This window comes from Dipodomys merriami, unplaced genomic scaffold (assembly GCF_024711535.1).
Source record: "Dipodomys merriami isolate MVZ:Mamm:240054 unplaced genomic scaffold, mDipMer1.0.p SCAF_34, whole genome shotgun sequence".
Taxonomy (NCBI): domain Eukaryota; kingdom Metazoa; phylum Chordata; class Mammalia; order Rodentia; family Heteromyidae; genus Dipodomys; species Dipodomys merriami.
In genome coordinates, this window is record NW_027204937.1 from 3,954,029 (window position 1) to 3,972,768 (window position 18,740).

The window sequence follows — 18,740 nt, forward strand, 5'->3', positions numbered from 1 at the left end:
ATTTTTAATCATTTTAGTTTTTAATTTTTAATTATTTTAGTTTTACATAATATGGGAGGGCTTCATTGCAGTAATGCATGCATATTCTGTACTTTGAACAAGTTCAACCCCTCCATTATATTCCCATCCTTCCCCTTCTACTCTTCCTTTTTACAGTTTTTGATGGGTTTCATTGCGCTGTCTTCATGATTGTGCATATGGGGTGTGTGTGTGTGTGTGTGTGTGTGTGTGTGTGTGTGTGTGTGTGTGTGTGTGTGTGTGTGTGTGTGTGTGTGTGTGTGTGTGTGTGTGTGTGCGTGTGTGCGTGCGTGCGTATGTGTATACAATGTACTTCAATCTTCTTCATTCCTCATTGTCCTTTCCTTTCTCTGTCACTCTTCTCCTCCCCCAATAAATAACAATTAAAATGAATGAAACAGCCAGGTATCAGTGATGCATATCTGCTATCCAGCTTAGCCACTAAAGAGGCTGAGATCTGAGGACTGTAGTTCAAAGCTAGCCAAAAAGTCTGTGAGACGCTTATCTACAATAAAATACCAAAAGGACAAAATTAGAGCTGTGGCACAAGTGATAGAATATTAACCTTGAACTACAAAGCTCAGAGACAGTGTCCAGGTCCAGAGTTCAAGCCCTAGGACTCACATGCATGTGCATGTGCGCATGCGCGCGCGCGCACACACACACACACACACACACACACACACACACACACACACACACACACACACACACACACACACACACACACACACACACACACACACACACACACAAATGGACTGATACCAAGTTTAGTAGATATAGATTCCACTAACAAGCAGGTAACCACTACAGAAAAAAAAGGAAACATAGATCTCACACAGATAAGCATTGTGGCACATTAGTCATATTATTCGTGGTCTTTTTAAACATTACTTTCCTCATCTATAAAACAGGGATAATAAAATACATGCTTCATAAGACATTAAGGTAACAAATGGGAAGGTACATATGAAAAAGCTTGGGAAACTGTAAGAGAGCAAGGTATAGTTATTACTTTGTATTAATTATACACAGCACATCATTCTAGACATTTCTGAGATGCTCCAAGCTATTCTGAGAATGAATAAAAAAGGAAGGAAACTGATCTACCCACTTAATAGTGATATCACTTTGCAACAATTAATTCTATGACTAGATTATAAGTATATTAATAGTTATGGAAAGTCTAAATTTTAATTTGAAATAATTAGAGGTTGGGAATAATTACTCTTTTTTTACTAAAGAGACAGGTAATAAAAAATAGTATTTAACAGAAACACTAATTACTAAGTATCAAATACTAAAGGCCAAAAAAATTCTCAAAATTAGACAACTGGCTAGTTTTAGGTAATATTAAAAGGCAATTACTCAAAACTAAAATTCTATCACTGAAAGAAACCTGAAAAGCTTCTGTTCCTTAAACAATATAACTTGTGAACTTCAAAGCAGTATTTCAATAACCAAATATTTATTATAGCTACTTACTGCATGCCCAAGAACTGCATGTGCAATTTCATGGCCCAGAAGGAAGGAAAGTTGGTGAATATCAGTCACACTATTTAAAAGCCCGGTGAAAATAAACATGTGTCCATTCTGCACCACAAAGAAAGTAGTGTCACAATTAGAAAACCTTAAAAAAAAAACTGAGGACATTAAATCTAGCAATCAAAATGATTGAGCACACAGACTTACTGGAAGCACAAAGGCATTTATATCAGGGGAATCAACCACATGAATAACCCAGCTGATCTCAGGAATCCCAGGAATATCTTTGTTGCATTCAATTAAATGATAAGCTACTTCTTTAACAGTCAGGTATCGAGGGTCTTTCTCAGTTAGCATATCATTTTTAAATTCTTCCATCCACTAGAAGAGCAAAAGGAGTCTTTATTTTACAAAGTGTTTAGTGCCACAAAATGTTTGTATTACTTCATGTTGAGTGATGTAGCTAGTGTGGAATACTTTAATTTTTAATTTTGTAAAACGTCTTATTTATTGAACATACAAATTTCTGAAAATTTGAATTATTCAAAGGCAATACGTTTCTCACGAAGGAATAAATTCTAACACTAAGGTACTTCACATTAATGTGTCAAAATCAAATTTTTATTTTTGTTTTCTACTAGCCTATCTGCAAGCAAAAAGTCTAAAAGTTATCTTTACATTCCTAAGTATTTCAGAAAATAATACACTATGTAAAGAATAAACATTTAACATTACAAAGAAAATGCATAAGGAAATTACTTTTATTAGCTCACAAAATTTTTAAAACCTATACTTAAGGTGAAATATAACTTTTACTCAAGAAAAGACATTTCACTAACTGTAAAGCAGTTTATTTACAGATATTGAAAGGAAATTTCTGAAAGTAAGGGCATGATGCTGATTGACCAGCCGCTTCACAGAGAAAGGTATTTTCTTTGAAGCTGTAGTTACAAGAGATTCCTCTAAGTATAGAGAGAAAATTAAGGATGTTCTGGAAACATTACTTCAATTTCCATAAAACGTGTAACCTTCTCAGATGCGTTTACAAGCACATAAATTTAGGGATGGGGATTACAACCCAAGTGGTGGGGTACCAGCCTAGCACACACAGGGCCCAGAGCTCACACCACAGTACTGCCAAAAAATTACATTATTTTATTGAATGTGGAGTTAAATAATCTTCATATGAATTAATACTTTAAAACATAACTCATTGATGTAAACTGAAACAAACAAAAATACTGTTTCTGAAGATAATAAGATAATATATAATTATAGTTCCTTATATTTGTATATTTTATGTTTATATTTATAATTTATAATATAACACATCTATAATATAAAAACATGGAACATGTGTTTGAATTTTCATATCAAGCAGGTATTACAGTTTTTAAATGAACAATAATGAAGTAAAGTATATACATGTATAGACACATATGCACATGTCTACAGAGGTCTTAAACATTTCTAAAGCAATATAAATGAGACTAGTCCTGTTTCAATCTTCCTAGAACTTTTTTTCTCAAACTTGCATCTAACTAAATGAATCCTAAGAAACATTTCAAATCTCTGCTTAGATTCTACTACAAGAAATTGCTCTTATTTTAAGAACAATCTTTACAATTTTAAGCCATTGTTAATTCTTTTTATCAATGGCAACTTTCCTCTGACAAACCCTGAAGTTTATTTGGAAAAGAATACTACTAAGACCCAGCCATGTCAAAGTTATCAAGTGAGGCGCAGAGACATCGACTGACCAATGGTAACTGAGCACATACCATGTATGTACCGTGCACTAGCAACACCATGATGATTTCCATCCCTGTGGAATTTTGCCAGGGTCCAACTCTGCTACTATCTGGGTTATTATGCTTTCCAAGAAGTTAAAACTTCTGAATTCCATTTATTGTGCATTCAGAAAATATAGTCAGGCATGGTGGTACATGTCTCTCACCAGCACTCAGGAAGCTGAGACAGGAGGATTGTGATTTGCAGGCCAGCCTAGGTTACATAGAAAGCTCCAGGCCAGACCAGCCTGTGTAATACAGTGTGATCCTGTCTTTAAAAAGAAAAATACAATAAATTGCTAAAATTCAAAAACAATGTCAGGGGGAAAAAAACTAACTCATTATGCCTGGTGCAATAATTCTCACACTACATAAGGTATATACGAGGTATATATACACTATATAAGGTTTTATATATATGTGTATATATATATATATATATATATATACTATATAAGGTTTTATACAAAGTATAAAAATTCTCACACTATAGGTATATCTTCAATTAATATACACTAATTTGCACTACTCTGCAAAACAGACACGGTCCTTGGCACCACAGAGCTCAGTCTAGTAATGGAGACAGTTCAGAAAGTTAATGCTTTGAAGGAACAGTAAAGTAAAGAGAAGTACAGTAAGCTCAAGGAAGAAAAAAAAAAAGTAGGAAGCCTAACTCTATACTGCGAAGCACAGGGCACAACCATAATTGAGCTAGTTTATAATTGATTCTGAATGCAGGACACAACCTAGCCCCTAGGCCAGTCACTGCCTAACCCAGTGGCAACAAGCCAGGAAGGCTTTCCTGAGACACTGTCAATGAAGGGAGCATGCACTAAGCAGGAGTTAGCTGGGTCTATGGGGGCAATTCAGTGTGAAAGGCCTTCTGGGAAACACTGCCCACTTCATATCAAAGTCTAACATAAAACAAGTGTATCTTTCATACTCAGAAACTTTCCTGCTTTGGGTGTTATCTAATTAAAAACAATTATTACTACTTACTACTTCATATTCCAGCTCTGACAGGAGTCTGAAATGCTCTTTCCCCAATAATAGTAGCTTGCTGCGTCCTGTGATTGGGCTCACTTCCAGGTGAGTAAAATAAAACACTATAAATAGCAGTCCAAAGCTACTCAAACCAAGGAGTAACTTCCACTTATTCCTCCTTACACTCTCTTTAAATAGTTCCTTCTTGTTAGGAGGAAGTGCCTGCCACCATTTCCTTATTCCCCTAGAGCAAAGAGAAAAAAATCAAAGTTCTGATCACCATATCAGCATGCATCACTGAAATTCAAATGCATATGCTAAAATTTTATGTCATCAAAGACGCCAATCATTGTATTTCACTGTATGGATAGGACTTTATTTTATGTACTTTCACTAAAGGATGAAAGAGTAATTAACTACATACAATTGAAAACTCTAATGCTCATTTAAACTTTCTTCTTCAACTATATTAAGACAAACACTAAGTAAGAAGTTATTGTGCTACAACTCCTGCTACTGAGCAGTTATTATATATCCCACACAAAGTCCTTTTCTAATCTATTACACAGATTAATCTTCCTGTAACCACATTATAGGAGACTGGGGCATAGAGGAGTTAAGCAACTTGTCCAAAATGACAGAAATAATACAAGAAAACCAGGTAATACAAAGGATGACATTAAAGAGACTGACCATGTGACCATCGAACTGGGATAAACTGCACAAATAAACATCGGGGTGTTACAGTACAATAAATCTGTACTTTCAAACAGTACTCTGCCCACTCTCCTCAGACTTCCAGCATAATCTGACTGCTATTGCAAGGTACAAGGGAAACTACTTCAACATTTTTGGGGGAAAAAATATTGCTCAGAAGCAGAAATTCCACTAGCTTGTAAAGGAGAGGTGATAAGAAGGCCCAAGGCACTGGAAATAAGAAAATGGGAATGTTTATAGGTAATGAATGAGAGGGAGCAACAGGTCACTCCAGAGCTCAGCAGAGGTCACAAACACTTGGACAATAAGCCATGTTTTCAATAATGTGACCAAAAAACAAATTCCTTGTGAGTTATTTATAAAATGTTGATAAGAATCCAACATATATACAACATTCCCTTAAAATTCTTTTACAAAATAGTTACTTTCTGAAAAGCATCTTAATTTTGTTACATTACTTATCATGTCCCAAACAGTAAAGATCAATTGCCAGCCTGTGACCTCCTGGAGGTGGTGGACCTTTAAGAGGTGAAGCCAAGTGGGAGCTGAGTCATTGGGGTGTACCTTTGGTGGGATATTGGAACCCCAGCTCCTTCCTGCTTCTCTTTAGGCTCCCTGGCCATCAACAAGTGAAAAGGCCTTCTGTACCACACACTCCTACCATGAAGAACTGCACCACCACAGTCCCAAGAAACCATGGACCAAAACCACTGAGACGATGAGCCTCCCTCCCTTCGTGTTACCTCAGGTGTCTGTCACAGTGGCAGTGACACATATGAAATGCCATAGAGAAGGCATTTATTTAAAGCAGAAGGACCAGTAATCAAACTATGACATATACTTATCTCCTATTTCAAACTTTAGATGAATTTAATTACTTCTTATTTAAAGTGTATGTATACAGTCTGGAAGTGTGACTAAGCAGTTCAAACCCCAAAAATACCAAAAAAAGAAAACAGAAAATGTATACAGAACATACTCTAAAAATGAAATTTTGGGTATTTTCCAGTGGTAACCAAAAAATACATATAAATAATTTACAAGAATGAGAACATATTAAAGCTTAGAAAGCTGTTACTTATCCTAAGAGATGAGGATATGGTTATTTAACTTATTTTCTGAACGCCAACACTAAATTGCAAAGACACAATACATTAGGGGAAGTTCTTGAGTTTTGAGTAAATGTAAATTGAAGAAAAGAGATTACTATAAAGGACTTCATAGTTAACAGTTTTAAGGAACCTTTATGAAGAGGTAATGATTAGCTTTCTTCAATCTTCATAAAGCAAGAGAAAATAGGGCTTAAAAACTATTTACAGCCATAAAAATAGTAATTGTTATGAAGAATTAACATAAAAATAATGTTTTGGAAATAGAACAGGAAAAATAAATACTGATGGTCTAAGAGTTAACTTTGCTAGGCACGAACCCTTTCTTATCAATTACTCAGTTTCATGATTCACAACCTAAAATTTCACAAAATAAATAGGCAATGTTCTTATATATGAGTTATAGTCAATACTTCTGATTCTTGCAATTATAAATAAATTTAAATACACAACTTTTAAACCTATTTCTATACCATAATGTGCAGCAAAGTACTTTAAGATTTTTAAATCACAAATAACACAATTGAATGAGACGTACTGTTTAGAAACTTAACATTGAGCTAAACATGATATGGGGGAAGATTAGCAAGGCTTCTTTAAAAGTATAGATGTATGAATACTAAAGCTTAATTTTTAAGTTAGTACAAGATGATAAAAATAATTGTTCCACAAATAATAAAAATACAAAGTCATTTTTCCAAAGCATTCTACCTGCCCACAATGATTGCCAGCAGCTTCTGCACAGGTTTCAGGATGACCAACAGGAGAGGCACAGGGGCGGCCTGCATGCAGGGAGAAGTGTGGAGACTCTGGGCTGCTGTTCTTTCCCGAGAACAGCTGGAAGACCACAAGGACCTGAGAGCAGGGAGCATAGCACCTGGCTTTATCATCACCCATCCTGGAAAAGAGCCACTTCCTGTAGCACCTTTATGCGCATCCATCCACACTGCCCTACTTTTGGCACTTGAGAGGCATTCTGGTCTGTTATTCAAAGTCCTACAGAAACGAGCAGGCAGGAAAGTGACCACACCACAGTGACTGGCTGACTTGAGTGCCTGATACCTATGCACTACATGGAGACTTCGTACTTGATGGCTGCCTGTGGAAGTTACTGGGCATGAGTTCCATTTGGCCCAGTTAGCCAGTGAATGACACCGGGAGAAAAAGTAGTTTCTAGTGCCAGACTGCAGTCCATAGATGAAGCTCATCTTCCTTTTTCTTGGTTACCTAGGACACAAAAGATAAAATATAAATACTCAAGGAAAATATTTATAAGGTGCACTAAGTGTCCTTTCTTTAGCTTCTCACACTAAATCCTTTTGGGCTCTATTCAGGGCCTTCCCTGTTCAAAGCTTTGGCCCCTCACAACATAGAACAGAAGAGTATGTATAGCATTACTGCAATGTGGCTTCAGAAACCAGAATTCTTTCAATCATTTTCTTATTTTCAGCTTGGAAGAAGTCTATTTTAACAACAAAGTATTTGGAGAATAAGAAACAGGCTAGATGCAAACAACAGCAAAAGTGTCAATTCTCAGTAACTGTGGGTAGAAGGAATATGTAACAGGAAAAAAAAACTTAATTTTAAAAACTCCATCTTTTTTTTTTGCCATCCTGGAGTTTGAACTCAGAACCTTGTACTTGCTAAGCAGATATTCCACCTCCACTTGAGCCACTCAGGTAATCCTGTAAAATGTTATCTTAGAAATTGCAAATTTATTCCTTCAAATAAAATCCTGAGACTCGTAGTTGGGGTCAAGATGTAGTAAAATGGACCAAATTCACTTTCCTACCTAAACAACCAAAAAATCCAGACAATATGTGAGACAGTAAGTTTCAGCAGGCTTGACATGGGCAGTGGAGGACTGAGAGACTAAAGACAAACAAGATGAGTCCTACAACTGCCCCGCTTACTTCTGTACAGTTTCCAGGCCTCAGGCACACAGGAAAAACATAGGTGGAGTCCAGTGGTGTCACTAAACTGAAGATGGGAAGCTGAGAGATCAAGCATACCCAAGCAGCCAGTGCTTACAGGGGAGAGGACAGACAACAGAGGGCTGGACACAGAGCGATACCTGACATCTATAGAAAAGGCCTGGCTCCTATTCAGCTGAGTCCTAGCAAGACATACACGTGAAGAAGGAAAACAAAAACAAACAAACAAAAACTCTAAAACCTGTCCCCTCCCAAAAGTTAAAAAAAAATCTGAAAAGACTAGAGCACATACAATGCGCAAGGGTCCAGTGTCTGTTCTGACCTTTCAAAGTTAAAAACCTAATACATTAATAATTCACAGCACTGGGAAGAATACACTGAAGAGTGTGGGACAAAAATTAAGTCTTACAATAAAAGGCGTTCTGACCTCACATAACAGATTAAAAGCAACACCCAGTGGCCTCTTGGCATTTGAGCTAAAATCTATTATAGTAAAAACAACACCCAAAAAGATGAAACTGTTTCTAAGAAACAACATCCTTGGGATTCTGGCAGGGGAGGGGGTGTCAACTGGAGAGAAGTTCATAAGAATGCAAATATACCCAACACTTCACAAGGCACAGTTTACAATACATATTACCAGGAGTGCAAGAGGTTAAAAAATATAGTTGGTCCATAATCAGAATATCAATGAACAATAAATAGTAATTAGAAATATCAATGCAAAACAAATAATTAGAAATATCAATGAAACATAATACAGATGGCAGTTTTAGTAGATGAGCATATTCAAGTAGCTATAACTATACAGTAGACCTTTGATATGGGCATGTATATGCCTCCAGCCAGACCACCATTAAGGAATAACTGGACAGTCAGGATGCCGAGTTCATATTGTACAGCAGATGCTTGACTCCTTTTTTCCCATAATGCCCCCAATTTCCACTAAAAGGCATGCCGCCTTTCAACAGATCTAACATTGTCACTTTATGGCTTAAATTAAGCACATTAATTTTTACTCTGCTTTGGGGACACCACGTCCTTAGAGAGGACAATCACACCGTGATTCAAACACAACTGGTGAAAACACAGACTGACTAAGCTTCTCCCAAAAACTGATCTGCATATAAACACGTGAGATTTAAATTTCATTTCTATTTTAACTATATGTGGCCAAAAACACCTGTAATAAATCTGCAAATAAGGTAAGCTTATTGAATTCCATGGTTAAGAAACTAAAGGAAAACTTGAACAGGTTCTTGTAGAGACATGGGCTATTTCTTTTCTTTTTTTTTTTGGTGGTGGTGGGGCTTGAACTCTGGGGTCCCGAAACTCTTCAGCTCAAGGCAAGCGCTCTACCACTTGAGCTACAGTGCCACTTCCAGTTTTCTGGTGGTTTATTGGACATAAGAGTTTCACGGACTTTCCTGCCCTAGCTGGCTTTGAACCGCGATCCTCAGATCTCAGCCTCCTGAGTAGCTATTTCCTGTTAAAGGTCTACATCTGGGTACAGTGGTACATCTTATAATCCTGTAACTGGAGAGGCTGAGGAAGAGTGAGTCTAAGAACAGCCTGGGCCACAAAGGGGAGTCTACAAAAAAATAAAAATTCCTGCATTTAATGTAAATAAGAAAACCCATAATTCTAAGGTTAAGATACACTGGATGAAACTTATACTAGAACTAAGTATTTAGGAATAAAAACCCGTAGACTTGAAGACATGCCAGATAGAAACAGACTGGAAAAAGGGCATCAAGGGTCACAACTTTGAGTAGACTAATATCCTTGTAATTGTAATCTTCAAAAAAGGGAAATCTTAAAGAAATAATGGCCCCAAACTGCCAAAATGTGATGAAAATTATAAATTCAATAACCCATGAAGTTTAATGACTCCCCACACACACACAAGACACATAAATAAAACAATTCCAAGGCACATCATTACTTCTTTAAACCAATGAAACAGAAAATATCAGATTTGTTATTTTCCATTAGATGTATAAACTCTTCAAAAGAAGAAATAATCTGATCCAGGAGTAGAGGCACACACCTGCAATCCCAGATATTTAGGGGCAGGGATAGGAGGATCTTGGTTTGAGGCCATCCCAGGGAACAAATTTTAGTTAGAACCTCTCTCATGAGCCGGGCATGATGGTACAAACACCATCCCAGCTTTGTGGGAAGTACAGGGAAAAGATCCAGGTCCAAGGCTAGAACTGGTAAAAGCTGAAACTGTATCAAACACAAACTAAAGCAAAAAAAGGCTGGGACATGGCTCAAGTGGTAAGGCATATGTGTATTATGTGGCCCTGAGATGAAAACCCAGAACTACCAAAATTTAAAAAAAATTGAAGAACCTTAAACTATGCTACCCTGTGTACAATTATTGTGTTAACTACGTATCAAACTAATTTTTAAATACTAAAAAAGACACAAGACCAAAGCATAATTTGTAAACTTTGTATCCCATACCAAAAGAAAAAAATAGCTTTACAAGACAACAAAACAAGATGAGGAATCTGAACGTGGATTTGTTCTGAAGTAACTTTAGGCGATTATTTTCTTAGATAGAGTCTGGTGATAGAAGCAGCTCTTACTACTGACATTTGTTGGAGTATCTCTTCATGATAACTGATACTTTCAAATTCTACTGAAAATGCATACACACATACATGCACACACAAGCTCAAGCTCTGCACACAGAGTCAATACTGTTAGCAATTATCATATCAACATGATGGTTATATGTGTGCGTTCCTTAATTTTCTTGCTGTTTTATGTTTTTTAGAAGTTTTAAAATTTATATAGTAAAAGTTAAGGGAGGCATGTAAAACTAACAGCTTTGGTTAATACAGTATTATCTAAAAAGATATTTAAGAACTGCAAGTTTTAATAAACAGATTATATATTAAACTATTTGAAAATACTAAAACTAGCTTTAATGTAGATTATACATTTTACTCTTTCGTTATTCATGTATAAAGTGAATAAAGGTCATGCTAAGTTGAAATTCATTTCAAGTTGTCCTTTTATAAGTTAGTACAAAATTATAATCTAGGCTGATTTGTAGTAGTTTGACATCATTAACAAGATGATAGTCTTTTTGTTCATTTTTGAATGAAGCTAAAAAGTGGTAAAATAATATAATATAAATAATATAATAATAAATATATAAAATAATATAACATAAATATTAATAATTTAAGCCTGAAAATAATTTCAAAACTAATAGTCATCATTTAATGATGGGATTTAAACTTTCTACTACAAATCAAACTACAAAAGTAAGACAAACCAATGTTCTTTCTTCTATTTCATATGTGGTGAGTTACTAAATGGATAAGTGCTAAATACCTGCCTCATTTCAGCCTCAATGTAGAAAATGGGCTTAAGGACATATCTGTGCCTAGCGACCCCACTGGCCACAGAACAAGAAGTGGCTATCTTAACACAGAAAAAGTTACACCAAACAGTGTCCAGCATAGGACTGTAAAGCCTGGCTAAATTGGCCCTAAAGTTGGTGCTATATGGCAAAACAAAGTAAGAAGCAGTTACACATGAGTTCAGATAAAAATTAATAACATTTTAATATTATAAATGTTTATTAGAATTACCTGGGGGTTTCTTCTGTACTTGTTTCCCAATTTTCAACAGTGAGTCAGTTCTAAAATATCCTAGATTAACCCTAGTGACTTTTGACATCCAAAAAATTGAAGTCACCATTAAATAATCTTATTAATTCCACCTTCTAAATGACTCCACCCAGTTCTTCCTGGCTTTGCCACCCTGGGGTGATGGTTATCCAGTTCACCCCCAAAATTAGTGCTAAAGCAATTGTTGCAAAACCCAAACAGAACAACAGAATCTAGTCAATAATTCACATAAAAGTCCCGTACTACTTTTTTGTTTGTTGAACTCAGAGCCTTGGTTCTGTCCCTGAATTATTTCACTCAAGGCTAGCACTCTACCACTTAGACCCACAGCTCCACTTTCAGTTTTATGGTGGTTAATTAGAGATAAGAGTCTCAGACTTTTTCTGCCCAGGCTGGCTTTTAATTGTGATTCTCAGATCTCAGCCTTCTGAGTAGCTAGGATTACAGGAAGGAGCCACCTGCACCCAGCTAAATGTCCTATGCTGGTAACACAATGCAGCTATTGGAACCAGAGATCTGTTCTGGGCAGATAGGCAGATTTACAAATAACAGCAATAAATACTTCCTGTAAGAACACTGTTTAGCATGACCCAAGATTTAAAGCAGCACTGCACCCTTTCACCAGATGTGAAGTAAAGGAAATGGACCTGGCTTATTGTTGCCATTTGATTTCTAACAGGGATGGAAATGCTCTGTGTATGTATTGCTCAGGATAGCAGCCCCTTGCAGGTGGCTGCTGAGCACTTGATATGTGACTGGTTCATCTGAAGGACAGAATGATTAGTTAATATGAATCAGCAGCCATACTGTATGTGACTACATTGGAGAATGAAGATCTGTAGGGTCAAAGTAAGACCCTGTGGTATCATCAAAGCCACAGGGAGGCTAACACAGATTCAAGCCCATCTAAAAGAGGTATGACTAGTACCATGGGATTTGAGTCTAGTCACCACAAAGGCTAACAACTCGAAGTCCAACAAACTAAACACCAGGAAATGGGGTGGGAGGTCAGAGTAGGTGAATGAAGGGGGGAAGTCTTAAAATTCAATGTACATCCTACAAAATTAAGAAAACTGAGAGAAGTGATAGGGTTGAGAGGGATGTGGAAGGACGAAAAGGGTGGCACTGATTAAGATGTAGCGTATGTATTGAATGGCAATGTATACAGCTACTTAAAGACAGGAGAAAAAGAAAAACAAAAACAAAGCCTTCAAGGAAAGCCAGAATTCAAATTTTATGTGAAATTTATCTATTTTAAGTGTTGGTAACAAATTTAAAATTTTTATTAGCATACAATTGTAGAAAGGAGGCCCCATATGACATTTCCATACATGCACACAACATATTCCAATCAAACTCACACTCTTTATACACCCTTACCCCCCTATAACCTTCTAAAACAATTTCAAGGGGGGTGGGGGTGGTATGGGAAGGGATGGGAAGGGGAGGAGGGATGGGAAGGAGGAGGCAACAATGCTTGATAAAAATGTACTCGTTATCTTGCCCATGTAATTGTAACCCCTCTGTACGGTATTTTCACAATACATAAATAAATAAATAAATAAATAAATAAATAAATAAATAAATATAAAACAATTTCAACAGGTTTCTCTTTGACTACCTGGATGAAACACTTATCTCACTCAAATATTGACCTCTGGATTGTTACTCCATTCATTCAACTTTTCATTCATTCATTCATTCAATCTTATAGGTGCAACTATATGCCAGACACCCATTCTGGATGAGAATACAGCAGAGAATAAAAACAGACAAAGCCACCTGCCCAATCTGTAAAAACAAATATATGCCAGGTGCTGGTGGCTCACCCCTGTAATCCTAGCTACTCAGGAGGCTGAGATCTGAGGATCATAGTTCAAAGCCAGCCTGGGCTTATCTCCAATAAACTACTAGAAAACTGGAAGTGGCACTGTGGCTCAAGGGGTAGAGTGCTAGCTTTGAGCTGAAGAGCGGAGGGACAGGGCCCAAGCCCAGAATTCAAGCCCCACCACGGAACAGAAACAAAAAAACAAAAAACAAAAACAAAAAACAAAAAAACACACACAAATATACATATATATGCTATAAATATGCTAATGTACACAAAATGAATTTTAGGAAAGATATACAAGGTACTCATAAAGATTATCTGGGTGGCAGGATGGTGTATCGAAGACTTTAAGTCTTAAGTATTTCTGAATACAGAATATATTACTTTTGGGCTGGGAAGGTGGCTCAGTGGTAGAGCGCTTGCCTTGCATGCATGAGGCCCTGGGTTCTATTCCTCAACACCACATAAGCAGAAAAAAAAAAGCCAGAAGTGGCACTGTGGCTCAAGTGGTAGAGTGCTAGCCTTGAGCTGAAGAGCTGAGGGACAGCATCCAGGCCCAGAGTTCAGGCCTCATGACCGGACCCCAAAAAAAAAACCCCAAAAACAGAATATATTACTATTGTAAACTCTAAAATCAAGCTAGTATTTTTGTAATTACCTTTTTTTTTTTTCTTGTGTCACTGGGGATTGAACTCAGGGTCAAGGGCTCTCACTTGAGTGATGCTCCCAACTCTTCCCTTTTGTTTTTGAGATAGGTTCTCACTAACTGTGCTGGGCCTGGCCTCCAACCTTAATCTGCCCGAGTCTGTTTCCTGAAGAGCTGAAATTAAAAGCATACACCACGATGCCTGTTTCGTATTAGTTTTAGGCTTCAATAAACTTCATAATGTGGCCTGCCACTACCCCCAGGTACCTGCATTAACCCCTCCTCACCCCATTGCTAAATGCCAGAACTTCTGATTTACTTGCTCATGTCTGAACAGTCTCCTAAGTCTGCCTATGCACATCTACACTGCTTAGTTCTGCTCAAATGACAAGAAAACTGCTCATTTCAGAACATAGGAGGCACTCTTTATTCTGACAGAGGCAAAAACAAAAGTCCTAGAACATGTACATAATTAAAATCATTATATTGTCATTGACAATCAAGTGTCACTTAGAACAAAAATAGTAGCTGATAATCTGTATTCCCTGGCTTACCCTTAATATAGAGTGAAGAAGAAATCTATTTATATATTTTCAAAGAGCCAATCACTAGACCACCGGGCACCTAAGAAACAACTAGTACTGATACAGTCTCTTTAGACGAACTGTGGTAGGTCAACAAATGGAGCCGGCCGACTTCTAGGATTACTGAATATTAATGGTGGGAGAACAATAATGAAACAATCCGCATGGCTAGCCTCTGCACATTTCAGATCCTTAATTCTTTTCTGCGGCGTCTGGGAATGAGCAAGTTCGGCTCACTCCGGCGCTGGCAGCTGAAGCCTCGGAGACAAGTGTTCACAACTCCTGCTGCAAATGACTATTTCTTCCCCGGTTTCTATGGAAACCGCTGTCACATTGGCAAAAAAAAATAATAATAATAGGAGGCGTACTTTAACAGTCACTCGGGCCGAGTACACACAGCACTGGAAAGCGTCGTAAGAAATGGGTACATGAGCCGATCGCAGGGCCGAGTGGGTTCCGGGGCGGCCCGAGGTCGCAGGGCGCCTCCCGCTCCAGCCCGGCTGCGAGGAGGGGCCGGGCCTCGGGGCCTCGGGGCGCATGCCCACAGGGGGTCAGCTCCCGAGGCGCAGGACGCCCTCCCGGCGGCCGGCCCCGCGTTCCCCGAGGGCGACACTTCCATAGAACCCACGTGGGCCTTCCGCGCACAGGTTTACCACGAACCGGTCGGGCAGGACGCCGCCCTGCTTTCCCCACAGCCGGCCAGGCCGGCCAGGCCGCCGAGCGGACTCAGTGGCGGAGGCTGCGGGGCGCCGGGGAAGGAGGAGGGGCGGGGCCGGGGAGGAGGGGCGGGGCCGGGGAGGAGGGGCGGGGCCCGAACCTTCCCGGCCAATCCAGCCGCCCAACCCGCGCCGCCCCCACCCCAGCCGGGGAACCAGGCTCTCCCTCCAGGCCCCGCCCCCCCCGCCCGCCTGCCGCCCCTCCACACCCCCCTCACGGGGCCCCTTCCCCAGCCCGCGTCCCCACCCGCCGCCTCACGCAGCCCACCACCACCCGTGCCCCCCCCCACCTCCCACACTCCGCCCCTCTCCCTTCGGGCCCACGAGGAAAATGAGGCAAAGGCGTCACCAAGAGGACCTACTCCGTCAGTGGAATAGCGCGGGAGGACCCCCGGTCCGACCTCGGCGCACGCGCACTCCTCCCAGACACCCCACTTCCGCATTCCCTGCCCTGGGGCCGCGGGACTCCCCCCCCTTGGCTCCGCCCACTGCGAGCAGTCGTTACTCACACTAGAGTCGTCCTCCTAGCCGGCCTCCCTCGCCCTGCGCGGACTCTGATGCCCTGGCGCCCCCAAGCGGCTGGAGGGGGATGACCCTGGGCTCTAGAGGAACTAAAGGCTCAGTTCTTGTCGGTTGCTTCTGTTGGATCCTATCAGGAAGGACAGTGGGTCTGTGGCTCAGTGGTCGAGTGGTTTGCCTAGCATGCACAAGGCCCTGGATTCATTCCAGCACAAATTTTAAAAAGTATGATACAGGCAAGGTCTGGCCTGCTGAAGCACTGGCACATAGAAAAAAGACTTAGGGACTGCCAAAAGACTAAGAATGCTTAGTTTTGAAGCTGTTCGGAATACAAATAATAGTTGGAGTGTGGATATATCTGTTTGGATATACCAGCATAACCTGGCAGGTTTTTGGAAATACTATCAACTACCAAGAATAGTATGCTTCATTCCACCAAAAAGAACTTTCTTGAGGACCACCTGCACTGTAGGTACCAGCGATCTTGCATGAGCAAGATCCGAGAACACCAATAGAGTTGTGGTTTCTCCAGCTCCCTGTAAAGACACTAATCCTATTCAGGACGACTCCCTTCCATGACCTAATTACTTCTTGTGTTCACCAGTTTCACGTGACTGAAATGAAATACTGGAAATACTTAACTTGTCCAAAGAGGAAGGTTTATTTTGGCACATGATTTTGGAAGCTCTAGTCCAAAACTGAGTAGACCCATTCCTGTGTCTTTCTGGTGATAGTGCCAGATGGCAAGGCAGGAAGTGAATAGTAGAGCCAAAGTGCTTACATCATGAACCAGGAAACAACATATGAAAAAGAGAGGACTACAGCCAGGGCCTCACAATCCCTTTGGGAGGTACACTCTCAACACCCCAAGGACCTCTCTCTCATAAGGTCTTGCCCTTAAAAGTCCAGAGCACCTCCTAATACTGCCACTCTGGGGACGAGGCATTTATCACAAGGATCTCAGGAGAACATTCAACATTCACAGCTCCTGCCAAACACCCGAACGCTACACACCATCACACTGGATAGTTGCAACATACACAAATATTCCATCCAGAGCATGTTAAAGGTTTTCCCCAATGGCAGCACAAAAAAAGATACATAGCCAGAACAGAAAACTTACTCAAAGTCTAAATCCTCCAGATTCTATACTATAGCTGTGGAAATGTAATATTCAGATCTGTATGGGGAATATAGCTGAATGATCCTCCTATCTCTGCAGTTCTAGGTCATCCTTCATATTTGCTCATGATCCCCTAGCTGCTCCTAGCCAATGGCTAAACATAGTGTGACCTTCAATGGATGCCATTCTGTGAGATACAGGACTCCTCTAATGGGCCACTTTGTCAAGGCCTTTAATTCCAACTCTTCTCTGGCTATACTATAGTCTGATCCTCTTCTTATACCATTGTCCTTTCTCCCTTCTTTCCTTTAGTCAGTATCAGATCTAAATTATTTCTGAGGACCCTCCATGCCTCTTTCAGCTCCCTCCCCATTATCCTTCTTTAAAATTTTCTATTCAATAATCATTTACCATGTCTGACCTTGTCTCAATCTCTTCTTAGAGGACCTGAAGTGAGACAGGTAGTACTAGAAATGGTATCACCTGAAGGGAAGGTGGAAAGTTAGGATAGAGTAGCTCACCGACTGTCTAACTGGAGGAGAACTCCATTTGAGTGTGGTATAAAGTGTGGATAGTCTCTGGCACAAGATATTGGGCTCAGTTACCAGAGATTTCAATAATGCTGAAGTGGGGGAGGTTTTGGCTGAAGGAGAAACCAATTCAGACATTTGAAAGCTATGGGGAGAACATGTCTGAGAAAGCAGTGGAGTAAACTAGTTATTATTACATTGTGTTAACACATTTCAGAATGTGAAACTAAGAGTCCTTAGTAAACAGTTAAGACAGACTGTGAGTTAGTATCTCCTTGGTAGGTAACAAAGGTTCTTGTCTCCTCTACTAGTAAAGTGGGGATGCAGAGGAGCAAATGTAGGAATTACATAGTAACAGTCACTTAACTCCAGCTTCTGTTAAATGCTTAGGTAAAGCAGATCTGGTTGGGAAAACCTAGTGCTTGTAGCCTGGAATAGGGCATCTGAATGGAATCCTTAAGGAATCTAAGAATCTCCAAAGCAGTGACTTTGCTTCATCTCTTTGAGCCCTGACAAGGTCACATGTTCAAAAGATTGTCCCCACATTACTTAACTGTTAGCCAGTCTTAACCCTTTCCATTTTGAAGAAGCACCCTTAAAAACCAAATATCTACAAAACAAGAGAAGATGTTTATTATCATGTAGCTATGCTGACACCTTGCTTTTGAACTTCCAGCCTCCAGAAGTGTGGGAAATAAGTGCTATCTAAGCAACAAATAATCTATGGCAATTTGTTACAGCAGCACAACTTAAGATACAGCACAATCATCAGACCCCTTTTTGAGATTCAGAATTCTTGTATTAGCTTGCTGATACTTAAAACAGTGTTTGTCAAGATTCCAAAGCTATTTGTACCAGATAGATTCAGAGGATTAACAAGAATAATTTCCTTTTATTATGCCCTTTAGAAAAGTGATCCTTTCTGAGGATAGTTTGATGAGGTATGAAAACCTTTTGTGGGTAAATATTATGGCTGAGATCTGAAGTGACTCTCAAAAGACTCATGTGTTAAAGGCTTTGTCCCAACTGATGGATCCAATAATTGAGAGGTAACTGAGTCATGATGGCTCAGATCTAATCAATGGATAATCCACCAGG

The 18,740-nt window shown here is 39.5% G+C and overlaps 1 protein-coding gene across 4 annotated transcripts in view; it reads right to left on the minus strand.

Annotated features, from left to right (window-relative positions):
- Oma1 (OMA1 zinc metallopeptidase) overlaps positions 1 to 15,908 on the minus strand; it is a 58,801-nt gene extending 42,893 nt beyond the window's left edge. Inside the window, exons 1-6 of one of the 4 annotated variants that reach the window (XM_069987152.1) lie at positions 15,833 to 15,872; positions 14,183 to 14,344; positions 6,818 to 7,333; positions 4,296 to 4,524; positions 1,714 to 1,887; positions 1,507 to 1,614 (exon numbers count right to left, since the gene is read on the minus strand). In XM_069987152.1, the coding sequence (XP_069843253.1) occupies positions 1,507 to 1,614; positions 1,714 to 1,887; positions 4,296 to 4,524; positions 6,818 to 7,314 (1,008 nt within the window). In that variant the 5' untranslated portion in view covers positions 7,315 to 7,333; positions 14,183 to 14,344; positions 15,833 to 15,872. Of the gene's footprint in view, positions 1 to 1,506; positions 1,615 to 1,713; positions 1,888 to 4,295; positions 4,525 to 6,817; positions 7,334 to 14,182; positions 14,345 to 15,122; positions 15,479 to 15,832 lie in introns of those variants that run through there. The other 3 variants (XM_069987151.1, XM_069987154.1, XM_069987155.1) reach the window with 3 other exon arrangements.
- Positions 15,909 to 18,740: the final 2,832 nt, after the last annotated feature.